This window comes from Oryctolagus cuniculus, chromosome 2, assembly GCF_964237555.1.
Source record: "Oryctolagus cuniculus chromosome 2, mOryCun1.1, whole genome shotgun sequence".
NCBI classification, from domain to species: Eukaryota; Metazoa; Chordata; class Mammalia; order Lagomorpha; family Leporidae; genus Oryctolagus; species Oryctolagus cuniculus.
In genome coordinates this window covers 88034860-88059491 of record NC_091433.1, presented here as the reverse complement: position 1 = coordinate 88059491, position 24632 = coordinate 88034860, and the positions used below count along the sequence as shown (strand labels likewise).

Sequence of the window (24632 nt, the reverse complement as noted above, 5' to 3'; positions counted from 1 at the left end):
TTTTTCTTAGTTGCAAGTGTGCTTCTTATTAAAATCAATTTTGTCAGCTATCTGAATTAACCATCATTATAAAAGCCACTGTAAATTATACCTGTTGACCTGTTTGGTTACATTGGCAGTTTTGTTAGACTTCTGTTGGCTTGGGATAGTTGACTGCATTTTAGAGACATACCAGGACTGTGTTTGTTGTAAGATAGTGAACCGGGATGACACCTTGGGTAATGGAATAGAAACTGCCTTCTCATACTGAATGCCTCCATCCGTGTGCCCTGGACCTCTACTTAGGACACTTCTATTTTATCTTAAGACTTAAACTCTTTCATAATATTGGTAGTATATATTCCATGTGCCTCTTGCCTACCCTCCCAGCTCACACCAGTCTTGAGTTTGGGATTTGGGGGTAGTTGCATGTCATACATACATACTTTAATGAATTCTGCATGTATTTTTCCTCTGCATTAAAATAGCTAATGAACCATAGGTGTGCCTCATTAGTAATAGGTGTTCCTGGAGAGAAGTGTCCGGGTCCTCTGTTGCCTGTCTCTACACATAGGTTCAAGCTGGAAAGCAAGTGGTGGTCACTACTTGTTTCTGCTGGTAGCAAATGAACATCATCTTTTTTGAATGCAAATTGTCTTTATTCTTGGAGACAGTTTTGTCTGCTTCCAGATGCATAAATCAAACTTTGTCACACATCCTCCCCCCCAAGAAAAAGAATGTTATTTAAAGAAAATTTGAAATAAAACTGGTCTTTTAAAAATGAAGGCTTAAAAATACATACATATCAGCCGGCACCGTGGCTCACTAGACTAATCCTCTGCCTTGCGGCGCCGGCCTGGGTTCTAGTCCCGGTCGGGGCGCCGGATTCTGTCCCGGTTGCCCCTCTTCCAGGCCAACTTTCTGCTGTGGCCAGGGAGTGCAGTGGAGGATGGCCCAAGTCCTTGGGCCCTGCACCCGCATGGGAGACCAGGAGAAGCACCTGGCTCCTGCCATTGGATCAACGCGGTGCACCAGCTGCAGCGTGCCAGCTGCGGCGGCCACTGGAGGGTGAACCCACTGCAAAAGGAAGACCTTTCTCTCTGTCTCTCTCTCTCACTGTCCACTCTGCCTGTCAAAAAAAATAAAATAAAATAAAAATAAAAAAATAAAAAAAAATACATACATATGTATAAGATCCTCCCTCACTTCATTGAATTAAAAATACCCAAAGTGAGGTCTAAATTAATTGTACCTGCTTTCTGTCTGCTCTTGATTTCTCTTTGGTTCTCATTTTGGTGACCATGAATGACATTTCTGTATCTAACAGTATTCTTAAGACATGCTGACTGTGTAATAGGGCACTTTACCAAATGAAAATGACAAGAATTCTCTTTATGTGACATGTGTAAATGAAGAAACTGTTCAGACCAGAAAATATTTTGTTTTTGACAGAAAATTGTGTGATACAGGTTCGTTTTTGGTGATATTTGTCAGCTGCATTTAAATAGTATTTTCCCCATGTGATCTTACTATACGTTTGAGAAGACATCTGATGATTTTGAAAAGGGTCAAGATAAATAGCTGTAATAAGAAACCATATAGAATTCAGTCAAATTAAAATTTGCAAGCCCATGATGTCATTAACCTAGTAAACACTATTTTTATTTTGCCTTGTTTTAAAGGGAATTGGTAACAAAACGGAAATAAGTGTCAGAGGGCAAGACAGGCTTATAATTTCTACACCAAACCAGAGAAGTGAAAAGCCACCACAGAATGTATCATCTCCTGAAGCAACAGCTGGTCCTACAGGTGGGTGTGAATGCAGTGTGCACAATCCATTTGGAGATGTCTAACGGTAGCCATGGTCCTAAAATACTTTTAGTTAGCAAAAGTAAATTTTATACATACACACACACACATACACATATATAAATTACAAATTGATTTACTTATTTTGAAAGAGTTACAAAGAGAGAGGGATCCTCTATCTGCTGATTCAATTTCTAGATAGCTGCAGTGACCAAGGAGGTTGGGCCAAGCCAGAGCCAGGAAATTTTTCCGGATCTCCCACGTGGGTGCAGGGCCCCAAGGACTTGGGCCATCTTCCACTGCTTTCTCAGGCACATTAGCAGGGAGCTGGATTGGAAGTGGAGCAGCCAGGACACAAATAGATGTGCATATGGGATATTGGCATTGAAGGCAGCAGCTTTTACCCACTACTTCATAGCACTGGCCCCTGTAAATTATACTTTAAAAATCAAATTATGAAAGCAGTTGTTTCAATAGGAAAGAATGGTTTGGCTAGAGAGCTTTATTCATAGTCACATTTCTTTTTCCTATAGGATTTTATTGGTATTTGGTAATTTGACTTTTAAAAATTTGTTAATTTACTTTCACTTTATTTGAAAGGTGGGGGTGGGGGAGAGATTGATCTTCTATCCAGTGGTCTACTCCTCAAATGCCTACAACAACCTAGAGCTGGGCCAGGCTGAAGCAAGGAGCCCATGACTCAATGCAGGTCTCCCAACTGGGTGACAGGGACCCAGGTGATCATCATCTGCTGCCTCCCAGGGTGCACATTAACAGGAAGCTGGATCTGAAACAGAGGAACTGGGACACTCACTAGGCACTGGGATGTGGAATTCAGGTGTACCAAGCAGTGTCTCACCCACTGCACCGAACCCTTCCACACCTACAGGGCTTTTGAGAACAGGACAGTCTTAGCATTTCTTCCCCAACCACTATTGGGAAAAAGTGGGGAGATGCCAGAGCTCTTTTCATCATTCCCAGGTGCGCTAGACATGAGTAGCTGAGGAGGCCCAGGCCTGACTGTCCTAAGGTAACCTGTTCTGTGATGAACTCAAGTTTAAAGGAAAAATGCCTCTTACTTAGGAAGACTGTGCCTTGGAACTGTTTAAAATAATTTTTTTAGGACATTGATGCACTAAGGATTTTGCAGTTTTAACTGAATGTTTGGTGGTTTTAGTTTATTTAACAGCATTACATCAGTTGTCTTTCTTGAAGACAGCTTCAATATGGTCATCCAGAAAAGAGTTAGGTATAAACTGGCTTGGTCATTTGGAATCTTATTTTCCAAGAAAGGAATTTCTTTCATGTTGTTCTTTAAAAAAGTTTTTTGGATGTAGTATTACACAATAGAAAAAAGAAAAGGCAAACTGTTTTCTGTCCTCCTCCTCTCGCTGCTCTGCGTACTCTGGCCACTTCTGTGGGTGTCCTCCAGTTCACTTCCTTCCTCACATTGTCTGCCTGGAGTCAGAGTTAGCTCCCACGGGTTGGCTCCTGCAAGACTGGCCCTCCCTCAGATGCCAGTTGGAAGCCTGTATCTCCTGAAGCAGAGGTTCCTATGACTTCCTCCCCAGCAAAGCTCTGTGCTTGTTTACCTGTTTATCATGAAGGATATTACAAAAGATAGGGATAAACAGTCAGGTAGGAGACATGCAAATGCAGTGTATGTGGGAAGTGTTGCACAGCTTCCGTGACCTCTGTGGGAGTGCCAGCCTCTAGGCATCTCCATGTTATCAGCAAACCCTGAAGTTCTCCAAACCCTCAGTTCAGGGTGGTCTTTTTTGTTTGTTTGTTTGTTTTTTAATTAGGCATAATTAGAGGGGAAGAGAGAGAGCTTCCATCTGCTAGTTCACTCCCCAAATGGTTGCAAAGGCCAGACCAAGCTGAAGCCAGGAGCCAGGAACTCCATCCAGGTCTCCCAGGTGATTGGCAGGTGCCCAAGTACTTTGAGTCATCTTCTGCTTTCCCAGGCTCATGAGCAGGGAGCTGGATCAGAAGTAGAGCAGCTGGGACTGGAACTGGTGCTCATGTGGGATGCCAGCATTGCAGGCAGCAGCTTAACCCACTGCACCACAATGCCAGTCCCTCGGTTCAGGATTTTTATGGAGGCCCCGTCATGTAGGCATGATGGATTATTAGCTCAGTCTGCAGCCCTTCTCCGTTCTGGAGGATGAGAGGTGGGGCTGAAGCTTCTACCATGGCTTGGTCTTTCTGGTGACCAGCCCCCATCTAAGAGCCCTCTGGAACAAAAGACACTACTGTCACACAGGAAATCCCAAGGGAGTAGGAGCTGTGTCAGGAGCTGGGGTCAAAGACCAGATACTGGATACTAGAATAAAAGCAGCATGAGCATCCTGTCATTCAGAAACTTAGAAGGGTTTTTAGGACCTCCATGCCAGGAACCAGGGGCAGAGATTAAATATGTAATTCATTTTTTTGAAGATTTATTTATTTATTTAAAAGAATTACACACAGAAAGAAGGAGAGCCAGAGAGAGAAAGGGTCTTCCATCTGCTGGTTCACTTCCCAATTGGCCACAATGGCCAGAGCTGCACCGATCAGAAGCCTAGAGCCAGGAGCTTCTTCCAGGTCTCCCATAGGGGTGCAGGGACCCAAGGACTTGGGCCATCTGCTTCTGCTTTCCCAGGCCATAGCAGAGAGCTGGATCGGAAGTGGAACAGCCGAGTCTTGAACTGGCACCCATATGGGAATGCCAGCACTGCAGGTGGCACGTTAACCCATTATGCCACAGCACCAGCCCCAAATATGTAATTCTTACTATATATTTTAGCATAGTATCTCAGAGACCAAAGATACATAATTTTCTGGAAGAATCAGTCTTAAAGTCCTAATCTTGCATTACTAGTAATAGGCAAACTTGTGATTAAGTGGCATGAAGGAATAAATATTTTTGTAAGGGAAATTTAATTAGGATTCTGATTTATAACAAGAGATAAATAAAAAACCACTATTCATGGGACCAGTGTTGTGGTGTGGTGGGTGAGGCTATGCTTGGGGCACCAGCATCGCAGTTCAGTGCAAAAGTTCCAGTCCCGGCCACTCCAACTCACTGCTAAAGCGCCTGAGAAAGCAGCAGAAGATGGCCTATGTGTTTGGGCCCCTGCTACCCATGTGGGAGACCTGGATGGAGTTCCTGGCTCTTGGCTTTAGCTTGGCCCAGCTTTTGTGGCTATTTGGGCAGTGAACCAGCACATGGAAAACCAATCCCTCTTTGTCTCTGTAACTGCCTTTCAAATAAAAAAATAAATTTTAAAATGATTTATTTATTTGAAAGGCAGAGTTACAGAGAGAGAGAGCGAGATCTTCCGTCTGCTGGTTCACTCACCAAATGGCCACAAAGGCTGGGCCTGAGCCAGTCTGAAACCAGGAGCCAGGAGCTTCCTCTGAGTCTCCTATGTGGGTGGCAGGGGCCCTAGCATATCGGCCATCTTCTGCTGACCTACCCAGTTCATTAGCAGGGAGCTGAATCGGAGGTAAAGCAGCTGGAGCTCAAACCAGTGCCCATATGGGATGCCAGCATTGCAGGTGATGGCTTACCCTTTTTAAGTCACTGTTCAGAAAAGGACTTGGGATGATTTTCTTTTAAAAAATAAAAAAATGGTGATGGAGACTGCAGACAGGAAGCGGTGGAGGCAGAAGCAATGGATCACATCTTGGATGGGAAATTAATTGGTATGTCTTTATCCAGTATTGAGTTGGGAAAAGACTGCTGAATTAAAGGAAGGAGGGAGGAACAAAGTCCAGAACTACTGCTGTGACTGGCATAATTTCAAATTCTGTTTTAAAATATTAAATAAGTTGAGGGAAGGAATGGCTAAATGGACATAGATTTTGCATGTTAACCATAATTGAAAACATTTTTTTCCATTCTTTGAATGGTAAAAGAGTCTTTTGGTCTCAGCTTTCCATAGTTAAGTGTATCAGTTTTGTGGCATAGTATGTTGGGCCTCCACCTGCGATGCAGCATCCCACGTGGGTGCCATTCAGGGCTGGCTGCTCCACTTCCGATCCAGCTCCCTGATAACGCTCCAGGGAAAGCAGCAGGTGCTTGTGCCACTGTACCCATGTGGGACACCTGGAAGAAGCTCCTGGCTCTTGAGTTAGGATGAGCTCAGCTGCAGCTGTTGCAGCCATTTGGGGCATGAACCAATGGATGGAAGACCTTTCTATCTCTCTCTCTGTAACTCTGCCTCTCAAATAAATAAGTAAATCTTCAAAAAAACTGCAAGATTTTCAGGGCTGTTGTGGCACAGTGGTTCAGCCATTGCCTGTGATATTGGCATAAAAGAACTATCAATTTTAATATGGTCTTCAAATCTATTGGTAATTTCTCTAAACTTTTTTTTTTTTTTAATTTCTTTGGGAGAGAGTATCTTCCCCTCCACTGGTTCACTTCCCAGATGTCCACAATAGCCAGGGCTGGGTCTTTCACATGGTGGCAGGGGCCCAAGAACTCAAGCCATCATCCACTGCTATCCAGGTGCATTAGCAGGATGATAGATGGGAATAGGAGGAGCTGGGATGCAAACCAGCACCCTAATGTGGGAGAGAGAGCTCTTCCAGCTCTTTCACCTGCTGGTTCATGCCCCAGATGACTATAGCATTCAGGGCTGGGTCAAGCTGAAGTCAGAAGCCAGATGCCAGGAGCTTCACCCTGGTCTCCCCCATGGATGGTAAGAGCCCAAGCACTACTGCAGCCCCCCATCTGGGAAGAAAGTAAACTCTTCGTGTAATACCAGACTGACTGTAACTGAAATATTATGTTTTTGTTTTTAATGGAGCTTAGATTTTTTTCTTTTCCCTGAGCTATAGAATGTTTTATTTTCATGTAAGGATAGGTTCTGCTATGAATTTTCATAATTCTGGTTATAATTCTAGATGAAAAAGGAATGTAGTTCCTTCTTTGAGAGCAGGCATTTATAACTTAGTTTAGGGTTGAGAAGTTTAAAGCTTTGACCTTGGTTTCAGTTTGATTAGCAGCTGTTGCTGACAAACACACGTTGTCCATTTAAAGAATGAACATCTTGTGTTTTGTAAAAGTAACTTCAATAGTTGAAAAGTCAGCAAAGAGACCTGTTTTCCCTTCAGCTGATGTTAAGTGTTTAAGGAGAATAGTAAAGTTAGGGGATGCATAAAATGTGTGGCGCTGCTGCGTTTCTGTGACTTGAGAAAATACACACCTGTTTGTGTTCACATTGTGTCTCTAAGCTGTTTTCCTAATCCAGGGTTCCTTACCTCCTGTCTCTTAGCACTTGAACTTCATGCTTCTCAGCAGCTCTAAATGTAGCTGTTCTTTAGGTAGCTTTCAGAATATTTTTGAGAAGTCACGTTGCCTTATTTCCTCTAAGATAAGAGGTCTAACCTCTTTTCATTTTGTGAAATAATTTTGTTGTCATCTTCAAAACAAGTAAAGATTTTTGTTGGCTTTTAGGTGGTTCCGTTTTCATTTCTGTTTTCCTTGGTCCTTACATTTTGCTGATTATATTGGAGTGTGGCTCCCTGGGGTCCTTACATTGGCCTGAGAGGTTGGGGTATGTGTGGCCTTAGTAAACTTGTCCTTCAATCTAAGAATGAGAATAAAGGGAAGGGCTAGCAACTTTATTCATTAAAAAAATTGTATTTTATGATTTATTTTATTTGAAAGTCAGTTAAGGACCCCCGGGAGAGGGGAGGATGTTCTGTCCACTGGTTCACTCCCCAAATGGTCACCATAGCTGGGGCTGCAGTGGGCTGAAGTCAGGTGCCAGGAACTCCATCCTGGTTTTCTTCATGTGTGACAGGGGCCCAAGCACTTGGGCCATCCTCCACTGCCTTCTCAGACACATTAGTAGGGAGTTGGATTGGAAGCAGAGCATCAGGGACTTGAACCAGCACTCCAGTAGGGGATGCTGGCATCACACAGGCTCTGAATTAACCTGCAGATGCCGCAAAGCCAACCCTGTCAATAAAAATTAATCCTGTTAGAAATTGATTATTTCAGGGTCAGCACTGTAGCGTAGCAGGTAAAAGCTGCTGCCTGTAGTGCCGACATCCCATATGGACGCCAGTTTGAGTCCTGGCTGCTCCACTTCTGATCCAGCTCCCTGATAATGCACTTGGGAAAGCAGTAGAAGATGGTCCAGGTCCTTGGGCCCTTGCACCCACGTGGGAGACCAGGAGGAGAATTCTGGGTCTTGGCTTTGGATTGGCCCAGCTGCAGCCATTGCAGTCATTTGGGAGAGTGAACCAGCGGATGAAGGATCTCTCTCTCTGCACCTCTGCCTCTCTGTAACTCTGTATTTCAAACAAAAATGAATAAATCTTTGAAAAAGAAAAGGATGATATTATAAAAAATTTTAAAAAAAGAAATTGTTGAAGTCCTCTCCAAATCAGCATACTGTTATCAGTCTGCTCACGCTTTCCCCAAAATGAGCAGTAAAATCCATCTTTGTTTTGACTTTGAACTGAGGTGAGGGAATCTATTTACACATAGCCAGGAGCCATGAAATCAGAACATATTAATCCATGTGGAAGGCTTCACGAAGTAGCCTGTATCTGATTCCATAGGTGGTCCTAATGTCTTCGGGTAGTAGCGGCTGTTGTTTAGGAAGGACCACTCGAGGGGTGTGAGCACTGGCAGCAGGGAGAACAGCTGTGCTGAAGGAGTCACGAGGGCAGTCACTGTTCAGGTGCTGCCCTTGCAGGTGGTGCTCTTCAGCCTGAGTTTCCACCCTGTCCAAGACAGGCTGCACGTGAATTTCTTTCCCTTTATTTTTGAAGGATTGTACTGCTTAGACGTCTTAATAGTTTCTTGTTTTGCTATTTGTCATGAAACAGCTTGATTAATTTGTTTCAACTAGTTTTCCATAATTAATTATTTCAAAGTATAAGCAGGTCCCTTGATAGTCAAATTAATGATTATGTTTTGGTCATTTATTGAGAAAAACTTAAATAAAAGAACCAAGCATTATTAAACATTTTACGTATAAAATAAACTAACTCATTTGTTAAAATACAAAACATGTAGTAACGTTTGAATTTTGAACCAGTAATTTCTAGTGTCAGCTAATTAGTAAATCACTTTTTTTTTTTTTAAGATTTAGTTATTTAAAAGAGGCTGGCGCTGCGGCTCACAAGGCTAATCCTCCACCTGCAGCGCCGGCACCCCGGGTTCTAGTCCCGGTCAGGGCGCCGGATTCTGTCCCAGTTGCTCCTCTTCCAGTCCAGCTCTCTGCTGTGGCCTTGGAAGGCAGTGGAGGATGGCCCAAGTGCTTGGGCCCTACACCCCATGGGAGACCAGGCTCCTGGCCACTTAGGGGGTGAACCAATGGAAAAAGGAAGACCTTTCTCTCTGTCTCTCTCTCTCTCACTGTCCACTCTGCCTGTCAAAAAAAAAAAAAAAAAAAAAAGAGAGACAGAGTGAGTTTTTTTTTTTTTTTTTTTCTTTTTACAGGCAGAGTGGACAGTGAGAGAGAGAGAGAGAGAAAGGTCTTCCTTTGTTGTTGGTTCACCCTCCAATGGCCACCACGGCCAGCACATCGCACTGATCCGAAGGCAGAAGCCAGGTGCTTCTCCTGGTCTCCCATGGGGTGCAGGGCCCAAGGACTTGAGCCATCCTCCATTGCACTCCCAGGCCACAGCAGAGAGCTGGCCTGGAAGAGGGGCAACTGGGACAGAATCCGGTGCCCCGACCGGGACTAGAACCTGTGTGCCAGCGCCACAGGTGGAGGATTAGCCTAGTGAGCCACGGCACCGGCCAAGAGTGAGATCTTTCATTCACTGATTCACTCTCCACACAGCCTAACAGCCAGGGCTAAACCATGCCAAATCCAAATCTCTCACATGGGTGGCAGGTACCCAAACCCTTGGACCACCTTTTGCCTCTTTTCCTAGGCCGTTAGCAGGGAGCTGAGTTGGAAGTGGAGCAGCCAGGACTTGAACCCAAGCCCATACAGGATGCCAGCATCACAGGCTGTGGCTTTACCAGCTACGCCATGATACTGGCCTCAAGTAAACCATTTTCACCAAATCTTAAGAGTTCCTTCATCCCCTCAATTGTATTTACTTAAACATGTTTATTTGCCTTTAAAAGTAGATTCTGTCTGCTATTTTTTTTTTTAAGATTTATTTTATTTATTTGAAAGCCACAGTTACATATAGAGCGAAGGAGAGGCAGAGAGAGAGAGAGGTCTTCCATCCACTGGCTCACTCCCCAGATGGCCGCAACGGCCAGAGCTGCGCCAGTCCGAAACTAGGAGCCAGGAACTTCTTCTGGGTCTCCCACACAGGTGCAGGGGCCCAAGGGCTTGGGCCATCTTCTACTGCTTTCCCAGGCCATAACAGAGAGTTGGATCAGAAGTGGAGCAACCAGGACTCAAACTGACACCCATATGGGATGCTGGTGCTTCAGGCCGGGGCTTTAACCTGCTGCGCCACAGCACCGGCCTCAGTTTGATTTTTTAACTTAAAAAAAAAATCAAATGCCCTTTTGTGTGTGTGTAGTTTAGAATGCTTTGTGAATCCCAGTCTCATCAGCCTTTATAATTTGATCTATTAAATAATTTATATGCTTCCAAGTACTTAACAGCTTTTTAATGATATATAATTAAAATTTCAAAATCAATGGGTAGGAAGGGTAAGGAATTTGATCAAACCTTAATTGCATGAATGTTGAGCTGTCCTTAAATGAGTTTTTGTTTATCTGTTTAAATCACCTCTTAGGCTCAGTAGAAAAGAAGCAGCAGAGAAGATCAATTAGAACGCGTTCTGAATCAGAGAAGTCCACTGAGGTTGTGCCAAAGAAGAAGATCAAAAAGGAGCAGGTTGGCTTCCTACATGTAGAGAGTTAAAACATTGTACTTGTGAATGTTGTGGCTTATGTTGATATCTTAAAAGAGAGAAACTTGTCCCCCACGCTGGGTTTCCTTTGTGAACTATGTTATGCTTCTGTCTGGGCGGTTTCCATTGCCCAGTTCTCACACATTCATCCCTGTGACTCTGCTTCAAGCCTTGTCACGGGAAACAGGTTTCTGGACATGGGGAGCCAGTGGTACAAGACTCTTAAAAAAAAACCTCACATTTATTTTGGAATTTCTGTTGTGAACAGAATGATGACATGTCTTCATGAGTTTTATTTGGAACCATCATTAAGTTCCCTCTTTTGAAATTTTAATTTTTGGTTTAAGCTGCTGGTATGTACTGTTTTTATTTTTTAAGCAAATCAAATTAATTTAACTTATAGTCTCATATATAAAAAGCAGATAATCATAAACTGGCTTTTCTGGTGATATCACAGATTTTTTGGAATGTTATTTTCCCAGTGGAATGGCATTTCCCTGGTGTCAGGTGTCATATAAACAGTATTTAAGTAAAACTGAAGTGGGATACGTTCTGACTGAAGTGTGTAAAAGAAGTGTAGTCATTGTAGTAATATATGTTATATTACCTTTTCAAAGAAAGTTTTAGAAACTATTATTTAATTAAATTAAAGCTCACTTTTAGTATTTTTTTTAAAGGGAAAGAATACCTTTTTATGACCCAGACACCTGCTATTACACTAAACAAATTCTGAATAGGATTAGTTCCAGGAAGTTTCACTATGAAAAAAACCTTTTAATGTAAGTGTGGACTTCTTCAACTTAAAATATACTGCCCTCATAATTTTAACCTTCCAAATGTAAGAGCTAATGTTGTGCTCTATGGTATCATCAGGCATGTAAAAATTTTTTTCCAGAATATTTAACTAAAATTTAAGTAATGTACTAATTTGTCATTCATATATCATGTTAGCTTTCATACTTAGGAAATCATATTCCAAAAAATCTCTCTATGCTCTTGCAAATCTATAGTATTCATTACCAAAAAGTTGTGATTTTGCCACCTGATTCCCAAATTCACTCTATGACCAGTGAGTTTAAAATTAATAAGCATAATGGGTACCAAAAAATGGGACAAATTGTTAATACCACTGTGTTACAGTTAGTAGTAGAACAATACCAGTGATTGTTTAGAAGATTTTATATTTGTATTACTAATTGTATCTTATAAAAGCCTTTCTGTTGTATGTTTTTTTACTTGTTGTAAAAAAAAATAAAATTTTTTTAAAAAAGCTTAGAACAATCCTGAAATATTTACAAAATGTGTTTCAACATGCATATTTCATTACATCTTAAACATGAAATTCAATTCCTAGCTTGAACAGGAAGTCCTCCAGATAGCATCCTTTCTCTAGTTCCAATGGTTCAGTCCTCAAATTACCACGTGTTTTACATATACATTGGCAGAATAACTTCTGATCTCGCTCTCCTAATGTAGGATCAAGACACTGGTCATAAGACACTCAAGAAAGTGCTTTTGCAATATCACAAACTTATTTTCTTAAGTTTGTACTAGCAGCAAAAGTATTGAGCTTCCAGCTGTATGGAGCCCTGTAGCACTCTCTACAGAGAGGGTCCTGATTCCCAGCAACTTAGCTGTGAGTGCAGGCGCGGAAGGGTCTTAAAGTGGCGTGAGTTACATTAACCTGAGTACCATAGTAAGTAAAAATTTATCCTAACGTCTTTGGGGTGGGAGGGCTTTATAGCAGCAACGGGGCTGATTGCACAAACAACCCCTCTTCTGCCTCCCAGACACTGAGGAAAGTGTTCTCGTCCTTGTCATCTACTGAGGGAGTGGTGGGAAGAATCCTGGCTAGAGAGCATGTGGCTGTTTGTTGTCACTTGGTATTCAGCACAAGCAGCTAGGACCGAAACCCTGCCTGAACTCCAGAAGAGAACTTTACCCAGATACATGAATCACTCATCATTACTTAGATCCATGGAAGTGTTGTTTTTTTTCCCTCCGTTTACTAATAGAGTAAAAATTCCTTGTTAATGCTGTATTTTTCTGTCCAAACAGGTTGAAACAGTTCCTCAGGCTACGGCGAAGACTGGATTACAGAAAGGTGAGTTAATATTATAATGTTGCTTTGCATTTCCTTGATTAAACCAATTTTTAAGAATTACTTATTTGTACTTCATGTATTTTTGTCTGTCTCTGTAAATCATTGTTATTGCTCTTCAGCGTGAAATTGCAGTATTTCCCAGTTTGTGCTGTGTGTGTGTGTGTGTGTGTGTGAGACTTTTCAAGTTGATCTTCTGTATCTCCACGTCAAAAGTCTTTCTTTGTTTTGGTAAATTGGAGAACACCATGTAGACTTGATACTGTTTCTGCCTTTTCTACATAAAATTCTGGGGTTTCACTGGCTTATTAAACTAGGGATGTGACGAATCCACTTTTTTTGGTATTCGACTGAATACCGAATAGTAGCTATTCATGTTTGTCAAACATGGACTATGACAAATCAGACAAGACAAGCTGATTGAAAAAATTCTTGCCACATTTATTTTGACAGTGCTGTAAAATCTTTTTGTAAATTAAAATGATTCATAGCATATTTATGGCCACTATTAGATGACCTTATGCGAAATAAATTTGAGAAATGCACAAAGTTTAAGAAACCTTAAATTTATATCTGTATTTTCTGTGTGCAATTTGACTACAGTACAAACTCCATAGCATGATTCGTGCGTTTTTAGTGAGATCAAACTGTATTTAATAGCTATAGTTTACTCTGGGCAAATTGCATTATTTAAAAATAAAAATAAAAACACCAGCCTCTCTGCATTCTCGGGGAGAAGTCTGCAGCGATGGTCTCCGTGGAGATCCTCAGCAGAACTGAACAGCCTCTCGGAGGGAACACTGCTTGGCGGAGCTCCAAGAAAAGACATCGCGATGGCTGCGAGATTAGGAGGCCTGATTGCGTTGTGTTTCCACCATTCCACAGGGTCGGCGGACCGGGGAGTGCAGGGCTCTGTCAGATTCAGTGACAGCTCCGTCTCCGCAGCGATTGAGGAAACTGTGGACTGAGATTCCTGTACAATTTCATCCCAGAAACTCCAGACTTGGAGTCTCCATGCAAGATTTCTTTGTCGGCGGCTTGATAAACAGTTTCTTTGTTTTCAATTTTGATTTTGCCAATCACTGCTATTGGCATTTTCCTGCCTGGTTTCTTCTTCAAGATTCTGAACAATTGCTTTAACATTCAAATGATTTTTTTTTTTTTTTTTTTTTTGTTCTGAGCTGGATGGGTACAGCTTAAATCATGGGTCCAGCCTAAAAACCACCGTTAACTTACACTGATCGATTCCAACATGGACTGTTTTTTGTTTTTTGTTTTTTTTTGTTTTTAAATAAAGCGTCATTAATGCACATCTGCAGGGTTTTGCCAAACAGCCCAAACTGTATACATTACAATCATTAAAAGCTCTTATTTTTTTTAAATATTAGTGCCGTTATCATGGAGAACAGCATGACAGCTGTCTTGGGCAGCCTGTCATTTTTCTAGCATTTTCAGAACTCTTCGGAAATGGCGGTACCTGTGTTTCCCTTCGAAAGCCTCTCAGTGCAGCACTCCTGTTCCTCTGTTAAAACTCCTTGTTAATCCAGTGATCTTTTAGGCCAAGGAAATATTTTGTGGTGGTGTTCTGGGTCCATACACCAGCAATGAAGGAGATAGATTTGTGTACTTGTGCTTTTTAATCAGCGTTAACCCGGGGAAGGCACCCTCATTTATAGATACCAGGAAACATTCAGCTGTGATACCGAGGTTCCAGTACTCTGAGCAGTCTAGCGAGGCCCGCACCCTCCAGCACGGAACACGGCTGGGTGCCAAGTGCTGCGCTCACTCAGCCTGTTGCGGATCTTCACGGCCTCGGGAGACTTGCTTCTCCCCGGGCTCTTCTGGACTGCACACTTCCACCATAGCTTGCTGGGCTGATCTAGATGTCTGTTTGTTGTATGGAAATTTTGGGGGAAAAAATCCAAAACACAAACTGTGGGTTGAAATATTAACCGTCTCCTTGGTTCCTTGGTGTTCACCGTGCCTGATCTGCACATTTCATCGTGGCTGTTTCTGTATAGCCTATACTGCATTAGCCCAAGAGATTGTTGCTTTGTAACTTTTTGCACTATTGTTTTGGCTGGATTTGTATTACACACAGTTTTAAAAAAAAAATTCCACACTATTCTCTGCCTTTTTTTTTTTTTCATATTTATTTCTTCCCGCACAAATTCCACATAGAGGCCTCTCATCCAGCTCTTCGTGATTTGGCTGCACTTGAACACTGATTGTCCATTTATAGTCCTCCGCAGTGTGCCACCTACATGGCATGACACATGTACATGTGCTGCAGCACTCATTAACGGTCACATAAATGCCACTTCACCAAGGAAGTCTCAGATGAACAATTGCGAACATCCAAAATTTATCTGGGGGGCAGTAATCAACTGAATTGCAAAATTTGGGGGAAAATGGCACTATCCGTGTACGAATCGAATACAAATCAAAGATTTGTCACATCCCTAATAAAAACAAGATGGCGATGTCTCTGCGACCATATTTGTAAGCTACACAATGTGTTGGGTTTTATGTCTTTCCCCCTCCAAATTGAACGGTTCTTTGAATTGCTCCAAATCAATCAGCTATTCTGCAGTTTTGATAGAATTTATTTTTAGGTTGGAACTTGGGCTCTATTGACTGAACAGAGCTTTAGAGCAGGAGAACTGAATTAAATGTTATAATAGAGCGGTTGTAAATTAAATCACTCACTACCAGGAAGGTCAGAAGCTTATGAAGTTTTGACTCGTGACTTCAGTGTTACAAAGAGAGCCGTGCTTTTTCTTCCCACACGAAAGATGAGTTTGGGGAAAGAAAATATTCTCCCACCAAAAAAAAAAAAATTAAAACAACAAACTTTAAGCACTATTTTAGGATTAATTTCAGTGTGTTATATTAAGGTGCCAGCGAGATTTCAGATTCCTGTAAACCTCTAAAGAAAAGGAGTCGCGCCTCAACTGATGTAGAAATGACTAGTTCAGCATACAGAGATACATCTGACTCCGATTCTAGAGGACTGAGTGATCTGCAGGTAAATATGTCCAAGGGTCTGGGCACAGTGCTGTTTTTTTGCTTTGCCAAACCAAAGTAACATAGTGCTTCGTAGATTATGAATTGTTTGGGGGAATTTCTAAAATATACATGGGAGGGGGGGGGGTGCGGGGGATGCAGCTTTGGTAGCTTATGGGCATCTTCATTTTGGTCATGTCTTATATAACAGAAACATGGTTTATTTGTTTCTTCATTTTAACTACAGTTTCTCCCCCCCCCCCCAAACAGCATATATAATAGTATCCATGGATTTTAGAAAGAGAAAAAAACAAACAAACAAGTGATTGTGTCTACATCTATTTGAGCAAGTCTTACTAGGATTTTCATAGTGTCTAACTTTAAGGGAATGTTTGTTTTGTTTTTCTTAAAGATGTACTATGTCTTCCATATAGGTAGGCTTTGGAAAGCAAGTAGATAGCCCTTCAGCTACTGCAGATGCAGATGTTTCCGACGTGCAGTCCGTGGATTCCAGTCTTTCCAGAAGAGGCGTTGGAATGAGTAAGAAGGACACTGTGTGTCAGGTAGGCAGGTGATGGATCCCATGGCTTGAGACAGTTGCTCTTGTATTCTGCCAATAAGAGACTTACCTCCTATTGAAGAGGGTAATCTTACTTTAAAGCTTCAGATCCCAGAGCTCTTTGTGGCTCTTCCCTGTCTGAGTAGGAACACGTAACAATCAAGTGCAGGTGCCTTCATTGTGATATGCTGTTAGTAATTTGAGGACTGACTTCAGGACTTCTGAAGTTTGATTGTATATGAACTTTTTAAATGTGTTTTCATCTTTTTTGAAAAATACTGCTTTGACCCAGGAAGAAAAGTTAAAGTGTGCAGATGCCAAAGAAGGAGTCATAAAAGATCAAGTATGACTTTTTTTTTTATTAAAGGTTTATTTGTTTATTTGAAAGGCAGAGTTACAGAGAGAGTTACAGAGACAGAGAGAAGTCTTCCATCCATTGGTTCACTCCCCAAATGGCCACAATGGCTGGAGCTGGGCTGATCTGAAGCAGAAGCTAGGAGCTTCTACGGGGTCTCCCATGCGGGTACAGGGGCCCAAACACTTGGGCCCTCTTCTGCTGCTTTCCCAGACCATAGCAAGAGCTGGATGGGAAGTGGAGCAGCCAGGACTTGAACCGGCGCTCATATAGGATGCTGGTACCACAGGCAGAGCCTTTACCTGCTGTGCACTAGCCCCAAGTGTGACTTTTTATACTTTAATGCCATATTGGATGTGGAAATAGCTGTCTAGTTCAGTGGCTCTCAAGGACTGCCAAGTGTATCAGCACATTTAGGACACATGTTAGCAATGCAGATTCTTGGGCCCCACCCCAGACCTACCGAATCAAACTCCGGGTGGATCCGATGCCTTCTGAAGTTTGAGGACCCCTGCTTTCTGCCGTGTTACAGATCTGTGAAAGCTCTGGCGACTCTCTGATTGCCTGTGAGGGAGAGTGCTGCACACACTTCCACCTGGAGTGCCTGGGGCTCCCTTCACTCCCTGACGGAAAGTTCATCTGTGTGGAATGTCAAACCGGTAAGCTGACGGGAAGAGAGGGGTGGGGAGCCCCGCGCACTGGCAGTGTCTCCACGACATCTGATGCTCTCATCACTCCTACCTGGCAGCCCCCCGCCCAGTTATTCCAACAAACTCAGATTCTCTTCTTCCCTAGATCAAAAGCATACTCAAAGTTCCTCCTATGGGTGCCTTTACTATAAAATTTATCGAACTGTGAACCAGTTATTGTTCAGATGAGTTTGAGAAGCTTTTGTGTCCAGTAAATTTTTTTTAAAGATTATTTATTTGAAAGGTGGAATTACAGAGAAGCAGAGAGATAGAGAGAGAGAGAGAGAGAGATCTTCCATCCGCTGGTTCACTCTCTAAATGGTCACAATGCCTGCAGCTGAGCTGATATGAAGCCAGGAGGTTCTCCTGGGTCTCCCATATGGGTGCAGGGTCCCAAGGGCTTGGACCATCTTCCACTGCTTTCCCAGGCCATAGCAGAGAGTAGGATCAGAAGCGGAGCAGGGGCCGGCACTGTGACATAGAGGGTAAAGTGTCTGCCTGCAGTGCCGGCATTCCATATGAGCACCAGTTCGAGTCTCAGCTGCTCCACTTCCGATCCTGCTCTCTGCTATGGCCTGGGAAAGCAGCAGAAGATGGCCCAAGGCCTTGGGCCCCTGCACCCACATGGGAGATCTGGAAGAAGCTCCTGGCTTCAAATTGGTGCAGCTCCAGCCATTGCAGCCAGTTGCAGAGTGAGCCAACAATTGGAAGAGCTCTCTGCCTCTCCTTCTCTCTGTGTAACTCTGACTTCCAAATAAATTAAATCTTTGAAAAAAATGCGGAGCAGCCAGGTCTTGAACCAGCACCCATATGGAATGCCAGCACTTCAGTTGGCAGCTTTATCCACTTCACCACAGCGCTGGCCCCACCAAATAAATTGGCACAAAGTTCTTTGACTTTAACAGTCCAGAATAAGTGTCAGTCAAGACTATAATCATGGTTATATTATTTTTAGTGGAAAGATGGAGCTACTGGAAATTTTGTTTAAAACTTGTAAATTCACTTTATTTCTTATGCCGCCATACATAGGCTACCACCTATCAACATAATTTATACAGAAAGTTATATATTAGTTAATAGTTCTCCACATAGATATGATTCTGATTAAAATCATGGAAAGCTGAAAGTACTTGTTTAATCTGTAACAATATAGAAAGTTAAAATTGATTGGAAATGGCATGGTATCACTCCCAAGAACCATGTTCGGGTGTGTGGCTTTTAAAAAATATTTAATTTTGTTTTGAAAGGCAGGAAATCAGAGAGAAAGCTCCGATCTGTCAGTTCATTCCCCAAATGCCTGCAATTGCTGCTGTAGCTCACCTAGGCCACAGATAGGAACTAGGAATACAGTCCAAAGCATGATGGCAGGGAGCACCCTGGGTGAGCCATCACCTGCTGTCCCCCGGTGTGAACATAAGCAGGAAACTGGCAACAGGATTGCAGCTAGGACTCAAAAATCCAGGGTCTCTGATATGGGATCTATCCCATCCCAGGTGGTATCCTAACATCTGAGGCATCAGACTCCTAGCCTTTTTTTTTTTTTTTTTTTTTTTTTCAGTTAAGTTTTGTTTTACTTTATTTTAACTGTGAGGAACTAATAGCCAATTGCATAGCAGATATATACATGGGGTCTCCAGAAAGCTCGTGGAAAATGCACATTATCTTTTTTTTTTTTTTGACAGGCAGAGTGGACAGTGAGAGAGAGAGACAGAGAGAAAGGTCTTCCTTTTCCATTGGTTCACCCCATAATGGCCGCTGCGGCTGGCGCACTGCAGCCAGCGCACTGTGCTGATCCGAAGCCAGGAGCCAGGTGCTTCTCCTGGTTTCCCATGCAGGTGTAGGGCCCAAGGACTTGGGCCATCCTCCACTGCACTCCCGGGCCACAGGAGAGAGCTGGACAGGAAGAGGAGCGACCGGGACAGAATCCGGCGCCCTGACCGGGGCTAGAACCCGGTGTGCCGGCGCCACAGGCGGAGGATTAGCCTAGTGAGCCGTGGCACTGGCCAAAATGCACATTATCTTTTAATTGCATTTTTCATGAACTTTTTGAAGTGCTTTTACACAATACATTATCTTACCTTTGACTCCTTGATTTTCTACTAATTTCTCCCCTTTATTTAGAGTCTCACTTTTATTTTACATGGCTTTATTTGTGTGCTTTCTAAAATACTTTAAGCAGGAAGTTGGTAACTTTTTCTGCTAAACACTTATTAAATGTCAGGTACTGTTAATACTGAGCGTTTTATCCCACTACAAGTTGAGTATCCTTTATCCCAAATGCTTAGAACCAGAAGTATTTTAGATTGTGGATGTTTTCAGATTTTGGAATATTTACATAGACTACCAGTTGAACATCCCTAATCCAAAAATCTGAAATGTTAAAAAAAATTCAACACTTTTTGAACATCATGCCAACATTCAAGTAGTTTCAGATTTTGGAGCACTTTGAATTTCCAATTTTCAGATTAGGGTTGTTCAACCTGTCTCTCATATTTAAGGCTAAGTACTATTATCATTTCCATTTTATGGAAGGGGACAGTGATGATCAGAGAGTTAGTGGCTTGCCCAAAGTCTCAAAGAGAACAGGTGATGATGCTGAAATTTAAATCCGGGCAGTTTATCTCCAGAGTCCTTGCTCCTTGCTCCTGCCTTTTACTGCCTTGGCTAAGTAGCGTGGATGTCAGATGCCTCACATCTTCTCTCCTGACACACACGTCTGCACAAACGCTCACAGATGAACCTGGAGAAGCTGCTTAGAGCATATAGCCTGTTTTCCCCATATACCCTCTGTGATTCATCCCATTCAGACTCTGCTCTAAAACCTTTGAACCATTTGCCAAGCGGCAGCCTCAGGGTCAGACTGTCTGCACACACTGTTTATTTGGCCTTCTTAATTGTATTTTCATTTTTGAACATGGATCAGGCACTTATTCCTAGTTCTCCACATTCTCTCCCATTCCTTTTTCTAAAAACTGTCTATTTGTTAAGATTTATGTATTTATTTGAAAGGTAGAGTTACAGGGAAGCAGAGGGGGAGAGAGAGAGAGAGAGAGAGAGGTCTTCCATCTGCTGGTTCACTCCCACGATGGCCAGAGCTACACCAATCCTAAGCCAGGAGATTCTTCCAGGTCTCCTACGTGGCTGCAGGGGCCCAAGGGCTTGGGCCATTTTCCACTGCTTTACTGCTTTCCCAGGCCATAGCAGAGAGCTGGATTGGAAGTGGAGCAGCTGGGACTTGAACCAGCGCCCATATGGAATGCTGGCACTGCAGGCATTGCTTTAGCAAATATGCCACAGCGCTGGCCCTTAAAACACTGTTTTCTTAAGTCGCTTATGTAATCTGTCTGATTCCTTTTAGTGTTGAAGTATGCAGTCCCCAATTTTTTAAAAAATATTTATTTATTTATTTATTTGAAAGGCAAAGATACAGAGAGAGTAGGAGAAAGAGCTTCCATCCTGTTTCACTCCCCAGATGGCCACAATGGCCATGGCTGGGCCAGGCTGAAGCCAGGAGCCAGGAGCTTCTTCTGGGTCTCCCACATGGGTACAGGGGCCCAAGCACTAGGGCCATCTTCTGCTGCTGCTTTTCAGGCACATTAACAGGGAGCTGGATCAGAAGTGAAGTAGCGTATGGGATGCCAACACTGCAGGCAGAGACTTCATCTGTTATGCCATAGTGCTGGCCCCACAGTCCCTAATTAAATGATTGATGGGAAGGACCATGTGTCTCAATATTAAAACACTCTTCATGGGTAAACATTTGGCCAAGTGGTTAAGATGGCACTGAGGATGCCTGCATTTCATTATCAGGGTGACTGGGTTCAAGACCAGCTCTATTGCTGATTCCAGCTTCTTCCAGCACACTCCCTGGGAGGCAGCAGGTGATGATGATGGCTCATGTAATTGGGTCCCTGTAACCCATACGGGAGACCTGGATTGAGTTCTTGGCTCCTGGCTTCAGCCTGTCCCAAACTGTCTGGCCTCACCTGTTGTGGGCATTTAGAGAGTGAACCAGTGAATGGGAGAGGGCTGTCTGTTTCTCTGCCTCTTTACCTTTTGCATAAAATAAAAAGAAGAAAAAAATTAGAAAAAAAAACACTCTTTGGGCTTCTCTCCTAATTCTAGAATCTATAGAATCATGTCAACAAAGGTCACATAAAATCTATTTGGTACACATCTACTAGGAAGCTTAAGAGGGAAGTTTGCTTTAAAAACAATGAATATAATGAAGCGGGAGGACACATACTTCCTGATTTCAAAGTTTACTGCTGAGCTACAGTGATCAAACCATTGTGATGCGGGAATACAGACACACAAACAATGGAAGAGAACTGAAAGCCCAGAAATACACACGCACTTGGTTATGTGGCCAAATGCTTCTTGACGAGGGTGTGACGACCATTCAATGGGGGAAGGGACAGTATTTTCAACAAATGTGGCTGAAAAGAATGAATGCATGCCAAAGAATGCAATGGACCATTAACACACTAAACAAAAATTAACTTCAAATGGACCAAAGACCAAAGCACACGAGGTAAAACAATAAAACTGTTAGAGGAAGATAGAGGGAAACTTCATGACATTGGCTTTGGTAGTGATTTAATGGATATAACATCAGAGTCACAACAAAAGGAATTATGAACAAATTGGCTGCATCAAATTTTCTTTGTAATCTTTTGTACACCACATGACGCTGTCAGGAGAGTGGAAGAGCAGCCCAGAAGATGGGAGAAAATATTTGAAAATTAGCATCTGATAAGGGATTAATGCCCAGGATATATGGAGAATTCCTTCAGTTCAGCAACAAAGAATCCAAGTCAAAATTGGGTGAAGAACTTGAGCTGAGATTTCTTCAAAGAACATACACTGACTGATAGATGACTGATAGACACATGAAAGTGTACTCAACATAATTAGTAATCAGAGAAGTGCAAATGAAAACCATAATAAGCTGCCACTTCACACCCATTAGGACGACTATTATTAAAAAGAAATCAAAACAAGTGTTGGAAAGGATGAGAAGAAATTGGAGCCTTTGTACCCGGTTGGCGGAAATGTAAAATGGTACAGCAGCTGTTGAGAACGATGTGGAGCCCTCTTTTGCCCTCGTTCGCCATTGTGGGCCCTTGCTGCCCGGGCCTTCGGGGCACGTGACCTTCCGGCCACCCGCTCCATGCTTTCTGGCCTGCCTGCTCCACCGCGCAGCTGGCTCCTGGTGCTTGGTATGGATTTCAACTTGATTTCTAGACTTTCCCTTCTCCCTTAGATTACATTAACACCCTCACTCTCCTATGCATTTCTCTCATGGAATAAAAAGCTTGAAACTTAGAAGAAAAAAGAAAACAATGTGACAGTTTCTCAAAAAAGTAAATAGTTACCGTCCCACTCTGGGTTTAAAACCCAAAAAGAACTGAAAGCGAGGATTCCAGCAGATGTTTGTACCTCCATGTGGTAGCAGCATTATTCACGATAGTTAAAAGGTAGAAGCAGTCCAAATGTCCCTCAGTGGATGAAGGGATAAACAAAATACATGTGCATACAGTGAAACGTTATGCAGCCTTGAATAATATATAAGCCTGGATTGACCTTGAAGACTTTATGCTGAGTGAAATAAACCTTGAAGACTTTATGCTGAGTGAAATAAGTCAGTCACAAAAGAACAAATATTGTAGGACTCCAATTACAGGAAATGCCTAGAGTGGCCAAGTTCTCAGAAAATAGAACAGTGGTTATGAGAGATGCAGGGGAAGAAGGTATGGGGAGTTGTTGAATATTCAGGATGTCATCAGGCCAGATAGTAGTGATGATAGCCTAACAGCAAGTGTATGTAATGTCACTTGAACTGTATATTTAAAAATTGTTAAAATGTTAAATTTTATGTTATGTATTTTACCACAATTATAAAAAATTAAAGTCTTTTTAATTTGGTTATTCTGACATTTGCAGTAAGAACTTCTAAAAACTGTTGCTTTAACTTCATTGAGGCAGTTTTCCTCTGTTTATCAAAGATAAACACTTTACATGTAAAAACAGTATTACAGAATGCATGCCTGATAAGTTCTCATATTACCACTTTCTGTTATTTAAGACAAATGTGATTTCTGGAAAGAAAGCATTTTCATTTACCCTTTTAAAAAATGTATAGTAGTAGGAAGACTACAAAAAGTTCTGTAACAATCAATTTTACAGAATTTTTACTTAAAGATTTATTTTATTATTTGAAAGGCCAAGTAGGCCGGCGCCACGGCTCAATAGGCTAATCCTCCACCTGCGGCGCCGGCACCCCGGGTTCTGGTCCCAGTCAGGGCACCAGATTCTGATTCCAGCTCTCTGCTGTGGCCTGGGAGTGCAGTGGAAGATGGCCCAAGTGCTTGGGCCCTGCACCCGCATGGGAGACCATGAGAAGCACCTGGCTCCTGCCTTTGGATCAGCGCAGTGCACCGGCCGCAGCAGCCATTGGAGGGTGACCCAATGGAAAAAGGAAGACCTTTCTTTCTGTCTCTCACTGTCCACCCTGCCTGTCCAAAAAAAAAAAAAAAAAAAGAAAGGCCAAGTGAATAGAGAGAGAGACAGAGAGAGAAAGGAATCTTCCGTCTTCTAGCTCACTCCTTGAATGGCCACAATGGCTGAGGTTGGGCCAGGGCAAAGCCAGGAGTCTGGAACTCCATCCTGGTCTCCCACATGGGTGGCAGGAGACCAAGTACTTGGACCATCTTTCTCTAGCTTCCCATGCGCATTAGCAGGGAACCGGGTCAGAAGTAGAGCAGCTGGGACTCAATTTAGTGCCCATATGGGATGCTGGTGTCACAGGCGACAGCTTTACCTGCTACACCATGATGCCAGCCCCACCAGTTGCTTTTTTCTTTTTTCTTTTTTTCAAGATTTATTTGTTTATTTGAAAGGCAGAGTTACAGAAAGGCAGAAGCAGAGAGAGAGATTGATCTTCCATCTGCTGGTTCACTCTCCAAATGGCCACAACAGCCAGAGCTGGGCCAGTCCATTGCCAGGAGCCAGGAGCTTCTTCTAGGTCTCACACACGTGCAGGGGCCGGAGGACTTGGACCATTTTCTGCTTTCCCGGCTATAGCAGAGAGCTGGATTGGAAGTGGAACAACAGGGGCTCAAGCTGGTGCCTGTATGGGATGCCAGCGCCTCAGACAGTAGCTTTACCTGCTGCAAACACAGCACTACCCTCCCATCCCACCCCAGCCCCAGTTGCTTTTTTTTTTTTAACTTTTATTTAATGAATATAAATTTCCAATGTACAGCTTATGGATTACAATGGCTTCCCCCCAAAAAC

At 42.8% G+C, this 24632-nt stretch overlaps 1 protein-coding gene across 7 annotated transcripts in view; it reads left to right on the top strand.

Annotated features, from left to right (window-relative positions):
- NSD3 (nuclear receptor binding SET domain protein 3) overlaps positions 1 to 24632 on the top strand; it is a 129973-nt gene that overhangs the window by 69887 nt on the left and 35454 nt on the right. For 6 of the 7 annotated variants that reach the window (XM_051832336.2, XM_070068551.1, XM_017350355.3 and 3 more), the window contains exons 7-12: positions 1662 to 1788; positions 10507 to 10607; positions 12682 to 12727; positions 15622 to 15752; positions 16165 to 16293; positions 17177 to 17303. In XM_051832336.2, the coding sequence (XP_051688296.2) occupies positions 1662 to 1788; positions 10507 to 10607; positions 12682 to 12727; positions 15622 to 15752; positions 16165 to 16293; positions 17177 to 17303 (661 nt within the window). Of the gene's footprint in view, positions 1 to 1661; positions 1789 to 10506; positions 10608 to 12681; positions 12728 to 13609; positions 15753 to 16164; positions 16294 to 17176; positions 17304 to 24632 lie in introns of all 7 variants that reach the window. The other variant, XR_011386371.1, reaches the window with a different exon arrangement.